The sequence below is a fragment of the Mastomys coucha genome, unplaced genomic scaffold (genome assembly GCF_008632895.1).
Source record: "Mastomys coucha isolate ucsf_1 unplaced genomic scaffold, UCSF_Mcou_1 pScaffold21, whole genome shotgun sequence".
Taxonomy (NCBI): Eukaryota; Metazoa; Chordata; class Mammalia; order Rodentia; family Muridae; genus Mastomys; species Mastomys coucha.
Window position 1 is genome coordinate 89,506,484 of NW_022196904.1, and position 14,314 is coordinate 89,520,797.

Consider the following 14,314-nt stretch of genomic DNA (forward strand, 5'->3'; position numbering starts at 1 on the left):
AAAAAAAAAAAAAAAAAAAAGAAACTTCACTGGTACAATATGCCCAAATTTCAGCATGTAGAACAACAAAGTGGTTCGCAGAGAAATGAAGGGACTTTGAATATACTATAACATGAACTGACAAGACTGTGAGCTGAGTCTAAAAGCCCATGAAGTCTGGTGGTTTAACAAGATTTGGGCTTCAAGAGAACTTGGCCTTGGTGGTTTGTGCTGCTGCTTGTAATTTTGACCAACTGTTAATAACTAGAATGGGGTCTCCCAACAGCCAGACTGTTATTACTTTTAACTTGCTAAAGAGAAAAAAAAATCACTCAAAAAAAGTCTGAAGCATTTAAAATTCAACAGAAGGATGCAAGGCACTTGGAGAAGTATGAGATTTACAAAGAAGTGCTGAGTCCAGAGTCACGCCCTGGAAATCATCCCTTGCTGTCATGAGTCAAGCTGGGTCTTGCAGGATGGGAACCTTGGAGAAAACAGGAAGGATATGAACTCACGGAAAGGAAAGAGTAGAGCAAAGGCACAGAGGCCGGGGAGACCAAGGGTTTGTGAGAAAGTATGCAGATCAAGAGAGGCTGGGCCTGGGGGGTAGCCTCACATCTATGATGGTTTGTTCCCACCCATCCCCCAAACTTCCCCAAAAGCTTTACTCTATCCCTCCTTACCTCCTCAGGGACAAGGGCTCATGATTTTAGGGATGAGAACCAAGTGAAGAGTTACAAAACAGGCCATGCAAGAAAGATGTCAAGCAGCACTGACAAGAAGAAATGAACTAGATGCTCCTTCCTTTCCGAGGTTCCAAAGTCAGGGGGTGGCTGGCATAGAGACCCACTCCTTTAATCCCAGCGCTCAGGAGGCTGAGGAGGCAAGTGGATCTCTGAGTTCCAGGCCAGTCAGATCCTCAGTGAGACCCTGTCTCAAAACCAACCAACCAACCAACAAACCTCCCTTAAAAAAACAAAACAAGGGGCTGGCGAGATGGCTCAGCGGGTAAGAGCACTGACTGTTCTTCCAAAGGTCCTGAGTTCGGATCCCAGCAACCACATGGTGGCTCATAACCATCCGTAATAAGATCTGACGCCCTCTTCTGGTGCATCTGAAGACAACTACAGTGAATTACACTGGAGCGAGCGGGGCTAGCAGAGGTCCTGAGTTCAGTTCCCAGTAACCACACACATGATAGCTCATGGCCATCTGTACAGCTACAGTGAACTCATACACATAAAAACAAAACAAAACAAAACAAAACAAAAAAACAAAAAAACCAAAACTCTCAGAAGACCAAGTAGTGCATTTGGAAGGAGGGAAAATACCAGCAGAAAAGAGACAAAGGCACTCTGAGCATGAGCTTGAGAACTGACTAGCATCTCCTTGGGGATATCAAACTCCAAGAGAATGAGAAAGACAGCAGGCATGGAAAAAAATGGGAACCTGGCTACTTACTGTTTTTCTTGTTTGATTATTTGTTTTCTTATCCTGAGGTTGCAAGGAGACTACACAATTATCTAGGCCAGGTCTCCAGAGGGTGAAAAGTGACAAGATAGAGCCTCTGTAAGCTATAGATGAAAGCTTTTATTGTGCTGTCCTGAAGAACTCCACCCAGCACCACTGTGCTAGCCACACAGTGAGACAAACAGTATCAGAGGGCCTAAGCCCTGATGAAAAGGAGCACTACTCCCTCCACACAACTAAGCTCATCTGAAGCAAGCTGCTTGCAGGTGTGGATTCTTCTGCTACCTCTACTTTACAGAACAGCTCCAATAACCACATCTTATCTCAGTTGGATCAATATTTTATATTGTCCCTGCTTGGTGCCGGGTACTATGCTGGACACTGAGGACACAAAGAAAAGAGATACGTGTCCTCTACCCTTAGGTATCTTGCAATCTAGAAGAGGAGGAAACCATCAAAATAGACAGTATGTCCTAGGACACAGGGAGCATAAGGAACCACGGCAGCTCACTGCAGGACAAATAACTCCATGTAGGAGACCCAAGAAGGCGTCTCAGAGAATGATTCATTTCTGTCCCAGTTTAAAGACTGAAGAGAGCCAGGGGTAGTGGTGCATGGCTGCGATCCTAGCCCTGGGAAGCCTACAGCAGGAGAATTATAAGTTTTAAAAAAAAAAGGTTGAGAACTTTTTTAAGTGAGGAAGGGAGCAAGCATAGGAGAGGCCTTGAAACAGGCATGAAAAGCAAGAGGCACAATATAGGAAGTCAGGGGACCTGGGAGGCAAGAGAAGAAGCTATTAAGAAATTGTTTTCCTATCAATTTTAAACAGGCAAGGTATCAATGGGCATATTAAATAATAAGCTTCTGTTCATTAAACATTACAAAGGTTCATGATATCTGAACTGAAAGATTGTTGAACTATTTGGAGCCAAAATTTTATAACCTTTATGGAAAGTCTGACAAACGCTATAAGGGCTGCGTATGCACCTTAGTGATAGCACACTTGTCCACCATAAAGAAGGTCCTAGACCTGACCATAGCATCAGGGGAATAATATAGACAAAAGCTATAAACTCAGCCGGTATGGTGTCTTGGGCTTCTAATTCCAAGTCTCATATAAATATCTTTTTACATATAATTAATTCCAGTATCTATCCAACCTAAACAAATGAGGCTAATTTACCCAGAGTCTCAATGCTTGGGCAGAACTGACCCTGAACATGTTTCCTGTGGGGAGCCTGCCTGACAAAGGTCTCAAATGTGAATGTTCTTACGAAATTCTTTGACAGCAAGTTCAGCAGCTGTGAGGTCCAAATATAGTGCTTTGCACTCTGCTTTAGAGAGAGGCAATGGCAGGTATACAGTTATATGGGAGAATTAGAAGAAACCACAGAAGCAAAAGCTGTTGAAGATTTTCTAACTAGAGCAACAAAATCTTCTCAATTGTAGTACTTCCAGGAAGCCAAAGCGAAGCCTCCTCACATGCAGGGAAATTTAACCACCCGCAGAAGCTATCAAGCACTGGGGCCAGAGAAACAGGTGAGATGACTGAACCAGGTCTGGTAATGCTCCCCATTGTCACTCTCGAAGACCCAAGGGCCACAAGCATAGTTACATCTGTAAATACTCTAAAAGCCAGTTACTAGGCTGAAAATATCAACCCATCTTCTACTTACCACACACCATTCATTCAATTAATGCTGACTTAAAATTTTATTTATTTTTTTGTTATTAATTGCATGTGTGTGTGTCTGTGTGTGGGTATGAGCACACAGATACTCATAGAGACCACAAACATTGTATCTCCCTGGAGCTGGAGTTACAGGCCGTTGTGAACCATTTGATATGGGTCTGGGGAACCACACTCGGGTGCTTTGCAAGAGCAGTTCATGTAGCAGGCCTATGGTAGCACACACCTTTATTCCTAGTTCTTAGGAGGCAGATCTTTGAGTTTGAGGACAGCGTGGTCTACAAATCTAAGAACAGTGCACGCTTTTACCTACTGAGAAATCTCTTCCACCCCTCAACTAATGTTAATTTGTGATTTTTACTTTGAGGTCCATGCTGAACAAGTACTAAGAAGATTTTTGTCTTCAGAAGTATCATAAATAATAAAAACTGGGATACTGGGGTTTTAGTATAATAATCTGGCCAAGGAGCAAGATCAGAGGCTGGCAGAACCACCTCTAGTCTGCATGATTCCAAACTAAATAACCAGAGATGACCAAGGGCAAACTTTATAACCTTTACAGTTCTCTGTGACCCACCTGTGTATACACGATTGTCACACCTTTGTGACCCCGGACGTGCTCCTTTCACACAGGACTTGCCTTGCCTCTTACCTCTTGCACTTTCACCAAGTGTCTGTATCTTCCAATGCCATGAGTGGGCTTTGTCTTGTAGTGTCGACTGGTCCTCAGAATACCACCTAAGAGAGAGCAAGCCAAAGCCAAAGATGGACAGATCATATGTATGAAGGTAGTTCTTGGTGCTTCCCAGCTTCCCCTTTTGTTCTCTCCTTTTAGCCCTGAAATATTTTCAGCCCTACCACTCATCTTTCTTTGGGAAATTCTTTTCTGAAAAAAGTCATTGGTGGCCAGGGAGACAAAGTACATTTTAATGAGGCTCTCATTTCATCTTGTTCCTCAACAAGCAATGTTATTTTGATATTTTTTGTTTCTTGGTTTTGTTGTTGTTTCTTTGTGTATTTATTTGTTTCTAGGACCAGTGCAATGGTTCAGCAGGTAAGGGTGCTGCTGCCAAGCCTGATGAGCTGAGTCTCAATGGCCAGACCCACGTGGTAGGAGCTCCTGCAAGCTGCCTTCTGCCCTCTACATGTGCACACACACACAGACCACAAATCATCCATATGTGCACATATAACACAGACCATAAATTAATAAAATGTTCTTTTTAGCAGGGCTATGTTGGCACACATCTTTATTCCCAGCACTTGGGAGGCAGAGGCAAAAGCATCTGAGGGCAGCCAGAGCTACACCGAAAAACTCTATCTTAAAAAAAAAAGCCGGGCAGTGGTGGCACACGCCTTTAAACCCAGCACTTGGGAAGCAGAGGCAGAGGCAGGCAGATTTTCTGAGTTCGAGGCCAGCCTGGTCTACAGAGTGAGGTCCAGGACAGTCAGGGCTATACAGAGAAACCTGTCTCGAAAAACCAAAACCAAAACAAAACAAACAAAAAAAAACCTCTGTAGACCAGGCTGAAACTCACTATGTAGTTCAAGCTGGCCTGAAATTCAGAGCGCTCCTCCTACCTCAGCCTTCAAAGTGCTGATATTACAGGTAAGAGTTACCATGCCCAGCCCTTTTGAGGTTTTCTGTTGGAGACTATGGAGAGAAGGAAGCAGGAAGCAAAAACATCCACCAAAGAAAAGGATCACAAATTTCTATAAACTCTTTTTTTTTTTAAGGTTTTTTTTGAGACACAGTTTCTCTGTGTTGCCCTAGGTGTCCTGGAATTTGTTCTGTAGACCAGACTGTCCCTAAACTCACAGATTCCCCTGCCTCTGCCTCCCAAGTGCCAGGATTAAAGATGTGAACCACCATCATCCAGCAATCAATAAACTCTTTAAAATCATGCAGTATTGTGTGCAGCTCAGCAGCTCATCGCTTGCCCAACATCTGAGCCCAGCTACCACAAATAAACAAAAAATGATGTGATTAATTTCTGTTTACAGCACAATAGTCATTATATATTTTAAGTAAACATCCCTCCCCCAAATCTAGGTATATATGCCATTACTAAGAAAAAAATGGAGGCTCTTCACACATGCATGTTACAGTGGGCTTAGGAGGACGACTTATCTTGCTTTTAATACACACAAACATATACACAACATATTCTCTTTTAATTATCATTGTTATCTTTATTCATAAATAAAAATAAAACGGCAGTGTAGTGGTTAGTATTAACTGTCAATTAACTGTCATCTTGACAGGATTAGAACCACCATAAGACAAGCTTCTGAGCATGTCTATAAGGGATTTTCTAGATTAGGTCTACAGAGGTGGTAGGACCACCAAATGTGGGTGGTACCATTTCATGGCCTGGGAGGCCACGAAACAGAGAAAGCTGGCTGAGCACTGCATTCATTTCTCTGCTCCTACTGAGGAACATCATGACCAGATGCCTCTTGTTCCTGCTACCATGCACTCCCCATCATGACAGACTGGGTTATCTTCCAACTGTAAAACGATGCAAACCATTCCTTCCTTAAGTTGCTTCCTGTTAGGTATCTGCCTGGAACCATGAAAAAAATTAACTAATACAGGTAACTCACAAAATCTGGCCAAATGACCAAGTTATCCTATGAGTATGAGATAGAATTACTACTTACACTTGGGCCTATCTGACTGTGTAATTTATGCTGATAATCACTAAGCCATAACACTTGAGTTTGTATGTTAAACACTAAACTTAATAAAAACATAATAACACAGACTTCAGAGATATTTCTCTAATAATAAACTTCTATTTGACGTTTAGTAGAGGAATAAAATGGAAGATGAGTGTTGTAGTTGAAGGAACAGCATGTAGGACCTGATGTGGGGACCCATCCAAGGCTGTGAGAGTGGCTATGAAAGTGGGTCTGAGGACCCACCAAAGACTACAGTGAGTAGGGACCTGACATCAACAAAATGGGTCCTTGTTAAGAGTTTGGATCTTATCATGAATAGAAATAAGCAAAAAAAATTATATGTATGCTATTTTTTTTTTTTTTTTTTTTTGGTTTTTCGAGACTGGGTTTCTCTATGTAGCCCTAGCTATCCTGGAACTCACTCTGTAGACCAGGCTGGCCTCAAACTCAGAAATCTGCCTGCCTCTGCCTCCCAAGTGCTGGGATTAAAGGCGTGTGCCACCACCACTTGTCGTATGCTATTTTTTTTAAAGATTTATTTTTTTTTAATGTATACAAGTACACTATAGCTGTCTTCAAATACACCAGAAGAGGACATCAGATCCCATTACAGATGGTTGTGAGCCACCATGTGGTTGCTGGGAATTGAACTCAAGACCTCTGGAAGACCAGCCAGTGCTCTTAACCACTGAGCCATCATCTTGTATGCTATGTTTTTAAAAGGATTTTATTTATTTTATATGTATGAGTGTATGATTTTATTTATTTTATATGGATCACATACATGCAGTATCTGCAGAGGCCAGAAGAGGGCATTGGATTCCCCTGGAATATGGGTGCTGGAAACTGAACCCAGGTCCTCTACAAGAGCAGCAAGTGCTCTTAACCTCTGATCCATTGCTCCACCACCTCTGTCATGTTTTTAAAAGATCATTTTGCTAGTTGTGTGGAGGGAGTGGGGAGGAGTACAGACGAAGCATTAAGTGACAGGAAGGTGAGCAGTTGCTGTTCCTGGTCTTTCTATACCTTCTTTTTACTGACCCTCAACAGACACAGAACAGTCCTTCTAAAAAGAAATTTCTAGTCATTATGCTTTTTCATTAGCTCAACCATTTATCTATTTCATACATGCAAAATTTTCGAAGTATTCACTATTGGCCAGATAGTCAGCACTGAGTAAGACAGAAAAGTTTTGCTGCATTTTCCAATGTTTGGTGGCTTTTCACAACCCAGAGATGAGGTTTCCTAGCTAAGCATTTTAAGGACCTGTCTTTATAGCCCAGGCCAAGTTACTTTATCTCCTGTCCTGGTCTGGAGGGCCTACTTGCCAGTCTAGAGAAGCCTTGTAGTTGCTATGTGCATCTTTGGTGCCTTGTGGGGCTGTATCCCTCATCTTGGTGACATTCCTCTGCACCCTAAACACACAAAGATCAAGAGTTCCGCTACGGAGTTAGTGCTCTCTCATACCTGCCTACCTTGTAAACAAAACATTACGTATAAATTAAAAACCCAGATGTCAATCACCAAGTTTAAATACATAGACAATCATGTATCAGTGACTTCAAAAAGCAGAAAGGAAACTGATCTCTGAGATGATGATACAGCCCAAGTTGCAAGGGTTGCAAATGCTTGCCTAAGCCTCTCATCTGCAGGAACTCCTTGGCAAGGAGACACTCTTAAATTCAGTTTGGGGCAATTCCTATAATTAGAGCAGCTGGTAATTAAAAAGCTGGCTCAAACTACTGTTAAATTAACCATTTCCCCCCTAAATGAAAGGTTTGGGTCAAACTGTCAGTGGTTAAGCTGTTTAATTAGCCAGTTGTTTTCATTGTAAAATGTGTAAATTTGAAAGCCTCTGAATCTTAGTAAATTCAACTGGCTTCTTTCCCTCTACTTTGTGTCATTAAAGCTGAATTTCCTGCTGTCTCAGTAACATTCCAGCCCCTTCGAGGAAAGGCCACCCTTCACTGACAAACTAAGGATCATCCAGTTGCCACAGTTGTAAGATGCAAACCAGTACTGACTACTTCTCTCCTTCCTGTGTCTGTGGCATGCACAACTGTCCTTCAGAATTCTGGTTTACTAACTGGGAACCAAGCCTGTCAATCTAGAAGAAGAGTACACAACTGTGTTTGAATTATTTTTCTTTGGAGGTTGAAAGAAGCATTTTCAGCAGAGCCATGCAGGTAGAGAGAGAGGATGAAAGTGACAGCAGTGGCCAAGAATCTAATTACAGAATATTCTCTCCATTCAATACACCTGAGTCTCTCAAGGACAGAGAAAAAGCTAGCACCTGGCAAACAATATATGCTCCATGTATATTTAAAAAACAAAACAAAAACGGCTCCCTAAATATTCTAACAAAGCGATTTGCAATGATTTGTTCCTGGCAGCTGCATACTTTGTTTTGTTTTGTTTGTTGTTGTTGGTTTTGTTGTTGTTGTTGTTTCAAGACAGGGTTTCTCTGTGTAGCCCTGGCCTTCCTGGAACTCACTCTGTAGACCAGGCTGGCCTTAACTCAGAAATCCCCCTGCCTCTGCCTCCCAAGTGCTAGGATTAAAGGCATGCAGCACCACTGCCTGGCTGCATAGTTTGTTCTGTCAAAATATCTTTTTGTCTTCCCTTCAATGCTTCCTAGACTTGAATATACCATGTTTTTTCTATCTTTTGCATATGCTGTGCTCAGAGGGCACCAGATCTACTATAGATGGTTATGAGCCACCATGTGGTTGCTGTTAATTGAACTCAAGACTTAGGAAGAACATCCAGTGCTCTTAACCTCAGAGCTGTCTCTCCAGTCCCCTAATCTCAAACTTCTTAAAGATAATGTTAGGCTACATAGATCCAATGGTGAGTTATAGAACTGAACTTGGGCCCTCTGCAAGAGAAGTACACATTCTATTTTTTTTTTTTTTTTTTTTTTTTTTTTTTTTACTTTTTCACTTTAGATCCTGTTCACTTCCCCCCTCCTGGCCACCCCCTCCCACAATCCTTCCCCCATTCTTAACCATCTCTTTAGCCCCAAGACATAATGGTATTGGGGCAATAGTTCTATCAATAAAGAGTTTTTCTTGTCAGCTTGAGGACCTCGGTTCAGGTGCCTTGTGTTCACATAAAGATTAAGCACTGCAGCACATCCCAGTAATCCCTGCACTATGGAGAGGTAGGTAGACACAGGAGCATCCCTGAGGCTTGCTGATCTGAAATCAGGTTAAATGAGAGATATGGTCTCAAAAGTGTATATACAAATTGAGGAAAACAGCTAATGTCAACTTCCGGCATGCATGGGCGTGCACACATACACACACGGGAGGAGAGAGAGAGAGAGACAGAGAGAGACAGAGAGAGAGAGACAGAGAGAGAGAGAGAGAGACAGAGAGATAGAGATAGAGAGATAGAGAGAGAGAGAGAGAGAGAGAGAGAGAGAGAGAGAGAGAGAGAGAGAGAGAGAGAGAGGAAGGGAGAGAGAGAGAGAGAGAGAACTGGTATTTAGGGATACCTAGCTTTGGGGTCCAGTGATAAAGCAGTGTCTATCCACTCCTGCAAACATTCTAATGATTACCACATTTAAAGCCTCTTACATTCTGTCTTAGTCAGGGTTTCTATTCCTGCACAAACATCATGACCAAGAAGCAAGTTGGGGAGGAAAGGGTTTATTGAGCTTACTTCCACATTGCTGTTTATCACAAAGGAAGTCAGGACTGGAACTCAAGCAGGTCAGAAAGCAGGAGCTGATGCAGAGGCCATGGAGGGATGTTCCTTACTGGCTTGCTTCCCCTGGCTTTCTCAGCCTGCTCTCTTATAGAACCCAAGACCTCCAGCCCAGGGATGGCACCACCCACAAGGGGCCCTACCCCCTTGATCACTAATTGAGAAAATGCCCCACAGCTGGGTCTCATGGAGGCACTTCTCCAACTGAAGCTTCCTTCTGTGATAACTCCAGCCAGTGTCAAGTTGACACACAAAACCAGCCAGTACACATACTGTCTTGCACACTCTGAGTCCATATTTGTTCCTTTCCTTATTCCTTATCTTTGGTGCTTGTTAGTTACATGACAGCCACTGGGAGCACCAACGTCTTTTCACTCACAGATAGCACTAGGGAAACCAGGAATGTTAAACAGGTAGGATTGTCTCCACAAAGGGAAAGCTGTATAACTTGTTTTCTGCCCAGAGACTGGGAATGGAGATGGCTAGTAACCCATGTGCTATCTGTGGGACCAGGCCATACCAAGCTCCCACAAACTCAACCAGAGGTACTGAGAGCGCAGATGACCTCTGCGCTACCTGTATGACCAAGCCCACACCAGATCCTCCCCTAGGCCTTTAAGATAACATATATACCCTATCTTTAGAACCCATCTTCACAGAAGTGACATGGACTTTGAGAAGAGCTTTGATGTAATAATTCCTTCTGTGCACACAGGCTTGTTATTATACCAGAATTTCCTCCAAAACTGTACTGTAAATAAATATGCCTAAAAGAAGCTGCCCGGTGTCAGACCCTAGAAGTTTGAAACAATGCCAGCTACTGAGTCCTGTTTAGCCAGATTTCCCTCTTGCCTCACATGGATCATTACTCTGCCAGCCCTAAATGTTGTAGAGACACCAACAAACAGCTATGAATTTTGTCATGATAGATAATGCAAACATGTCAAGTAACTGAGCTAATACTGACTAAAAGTAATTTGAGTTAATGAAACTGAATAAAGTGTGAATTTAAAAAACAGGTTTGAGATAGCAGCAGTATTACAATAACCAGATAAGCTAGCTATTTTTCAACTGTTTATAATGTTTTATCTCATTGAATTTTGAAATACCTCATTATAATTTATAGTAATCCTTGTTTTTTAATTGCAGAAACTAAGCTTCAGAGAGGTAGTCAAAGGTCATGGAATAAGTATCAGCCTTGGAGCATGCCTTTAATCTAGCACCTGTAAGCCAGACGCAGGAGAATCTCTAATTTTAAGTCTAACCTAGACAAGTAAGACTCTTGTCTCAAAATAATATTCAAGTAATTAAGCACCAAAGAAGGCAATGATAACTAAATACAAAACTCACTACAGGGCTCTTGTCCTAACCACTTCATGTTCTTATCTACAGTTCTAGCTTATGTAAGGAAGGATCTGGCCTCTACCACCCTCATGAAAGACCGATTCAGCATTTTAGACAAAATCATTATAGAGAAGCCAGGCAGTGGTGGCGCACGCCTTTAATCCCAGCACTTGGGAGGCAGAGGTAGGTGGATTTCTGAGTTCGAGGCCAGCCTGGTCTACAGAGTGAGTTCCAGGACAGCCAGGGCTATACAGAGAAACCCTGTCTTGAAAAACAAAAACAAACAAACAAACAAAAATATCATTATAGAGAGTAGAGGGTTATTTAGAGAAAGTAGACCATACCAAGAAATAATTACTTACCTGCAGAATAAATGGGATTCTCTCCCAAACTTCTGAATCTAAAAAGAAAGAGGAAAGTATGTTGAATATACTAGATATATACATTTATTTGCAAAATTACTATTGTTAGCACCAGAGCATCCAAAGCCTGTGGTGATGCATGGGCGGGCCCACAGACCTGTTGCCAGGACAAGAGCCACCATATTCCCAGAATCCATTCTCAGGCTCACTTCCCATCTTTACCTACAGCCACTACATCAGAACCCATATATATATATGGGGAACATCCCTCCATCTCTCTCTCTCTCCCTCCTCTCTTTCCAAGCTACTGCCCCCCTCTCTCCCTCTCAATTAAACCTCTTACACGTGGAATTGTTTGGGCATAGTGTGTGGTATGTTCTGATGTGACCCGCCATTCTAACACATCAACTATAGCCTTTATGCTCTATAGTAGGGTATACTAACAGTAGATACTTCTCTCTGAATCTATAAACATTATTAAGCACCTACTACATACCAGATAAAGTGGTCCTGAGGATGCAAACTAAGTACAGTATCTCTTATGAGGTCTGGATGGGGATGGTAACTGTAAACAAATGATAGCCATGAGATACCACTGATCCAGAACAGAAACATGTACAAGAGTCAAAGGAAATGTGATCTCTTCAAGCAGCGAGCTAGAAACAGGGAAATGAAGCTATTTAAACTGAGTCTAAAACTAAGTGATGGAGAGATGCCTCAGAGAGGTTATGAACACTTGGTACTCTTACGAAGGACTCAGGTTCAGTCCCTAGCACCCCTATAGCAGCTCCTAACTGTCTATAATTCCAGTTGCAGGGAATCCAATGCCCTTTTCTAGCCTCTCTGGACAAAAGGCATGCACGTGGTACACATATATACATGCAGGCAAACTATTCATACATGTAATTTTTTTTAAAAGTTCTTTCTCTTCCAGTCCCAGGTGCTTTGGGAGCTGAGGGTTACTGTGCAAACATGGCCTAGTCTAAGAACCACACCAATCACAAAAAGAATCACAACCAATCTCAAAAATGGCACAGAAATGGCATTGAGAAACCCAGTCTTAAAGATATGATTCTCTTAAGGAGGTCAACCCCCAGTTCCTGAGGAACACGTGCTTCACCAAGAAGTACACATCAGGAAAGGCTTGAAGAAGAGGCACGCAGACAATGCACAGGCAATGAGTACACGTGCAGAGGCCCTTAAAGCCCATATGAAGCCCATGCCTAAGATGCTGAAGGTCATACCTCCAGCTAAGGCCCAGGCTTCAGCTCCAGCTCAGGCTCTCAAAGGTGTCCAGGCTCTTGTAAGGGCACCAGAAAAAAAATTAAAAAAAAGGCTTCTATCTGCCAATGTGAAGGCAGATGGACTGCTCTGACACACCTACACACTATTGCAGATGGTCAGTGCCCCGTGCTGTTTTTACAAATAAACTTGAGGCAAAGGCTGTTTATAAATAGACAGACAGGGGCTGGAGAGATGGCTCAGCTGGTAAGAGCACTGACTGCTCTTCCAGAGGTCCTGAGTTCAAATCCCAGCAACTACACAGTGGCTCACAACCACCCATAATGAGATCTGACGCCCTCTTCTGGTGCATCTGAAGACAGCTACAGTGTACTTATGTATAATAATAAACAAATCTTAAAAATAAATAAATAAATAGACAGACAAACAAATAAATAAACAAATAAATATGGCTATGAGTTGGGGGTGTAGCCAGAAGGGTTGCCTAGCATGTTCAAAGTTTTGGGTTTGAGCCTCTGATACTGCAAGAACCAAGACAAGGAGGAGAGGAGCAAACAGGAGAGGAAAGGAAGTGATCTCAATTACTTAGCACTTCAGGAACTTGGGTAGAAGTATGAACAGGTGTTTGGAAAACAGCAAGCAAGAGGCTATGAGTAGAACTTTAGTAGGAGATAAGAGGACAGGGAGAAAAATTAAGGCTGGAAAGGTGATCCAGAGCCAGGTCATGGAACTCCCAAAAGCTGTACTGTTTGTTTTTACCTGTGTAGGAAAAGGAACACACTTAGAAGATTTTAAGCACAGGAGTGAAATGATCAAGCCTGCGTTTTAAAAACTCAGCAGCAAGTAAGAAATGAAATGGGAAGAGGAGAGACTGAAGCAGAACTGTGAGGCCGGCATTAAGCCTTGCAGCACTGGCATAGGCTCTAGGAGGGTAGAAGACAAGGACAGCCAGAGCTGTGCTGCACAGGGAAGCGGGAGAGCAGGAGGATCAGATGGCTCTAGTCCAGCTGACTAGGGAACTGGAGCATTCTAGTTTCTGCATTCTGAGAAGCTTTGAAACTAAATTGTGGTACAGACTTGAGGAAAGCCAATCTGTGATAGAATGCTGACTGAACCATTTCTAACTGTGACATTAGGCAAGATGTTCGATGTCACTGTAACTCAGTTATTTAATCTTTAAAATGCAGGCAATAATAGGCCGTCTCATGGGACTAAAATGCTAGCTTAAACTGAGTCAGTTTCCTATTCTGAAAATGATGGCATTTGTAATTGTTCTATAATATTTTGTGAAGGTTGGAGTTAAGATGTAAAGTGACTTGGTATCATTGCAGGTGTTTATCAAATAGTAGATAGATAATGATTGAAATATATTGAATTAGAAAGAGAATAGAGAGAGAAAGGCTTCAATAAATGTGAATCAAGACTTCAAGTACAGTCTGATCTACAGAGTGAGTTCCAGGACAGCCAGGGCTATAAGCAGAAACCCTGTCTCAAAAAAGAGAAAGGTAGCTGGTCTGTCTGGGCTGGGGTCCAGAGCAGACTTGGGCGCAAGCTCCGCAGCCAGTCCCACAACACCCAGAGGAAGCTCCACTCCCAGGCACTCTGACACACCCAGGATCAGAGGTGAGCAGGAACCAACATCTGTCCCAATACTGGGAGTAACTGGGACCAGCAGGACCAGGCACACAGGAACTCTATGAGCCCAGTGACTCAGGTTCCTTCCTGTCTGTCTGGGCTGGGGTCCAGAGCAGACCTTGGGCGCCAGCTCTGCAGCCAGTCCCACAACACACAGAGAAAGCCCCACTCCCAGGTGATCTAACAAGCCCAGGAT

General features: G+C 42.7%; 1 protein-coding gene across 1 annotated transcript in view; it reads right to left on the reverse strand.

Annotated features, from left to right (window-relative positions):
• The window catches only part of Mrpl48 (mitochondrial ribosomal protein L48), a 48,755-nt gene that overhangs the window by 21,834 nt on the left and 12,607 nt on the right, over positions 1-14,314 (reverse strand). Inside the window, exons 3-4 of the mRNA XM_031387547.1 lie at positions 11,242-11,279; positions 3,792-3,877 (exon numbers count right to left, since the gene is read on the reverse strand). Of these exons, the coding sequence (XP_031243407.1) occupies positions 3,792-3,877; positions 11,242-11,279 (124 nt within the window). The remainder of the gene's footprint in view (positions 1-3,791; positions 3,878-11,241; positions 11,280-14,314) is intronic.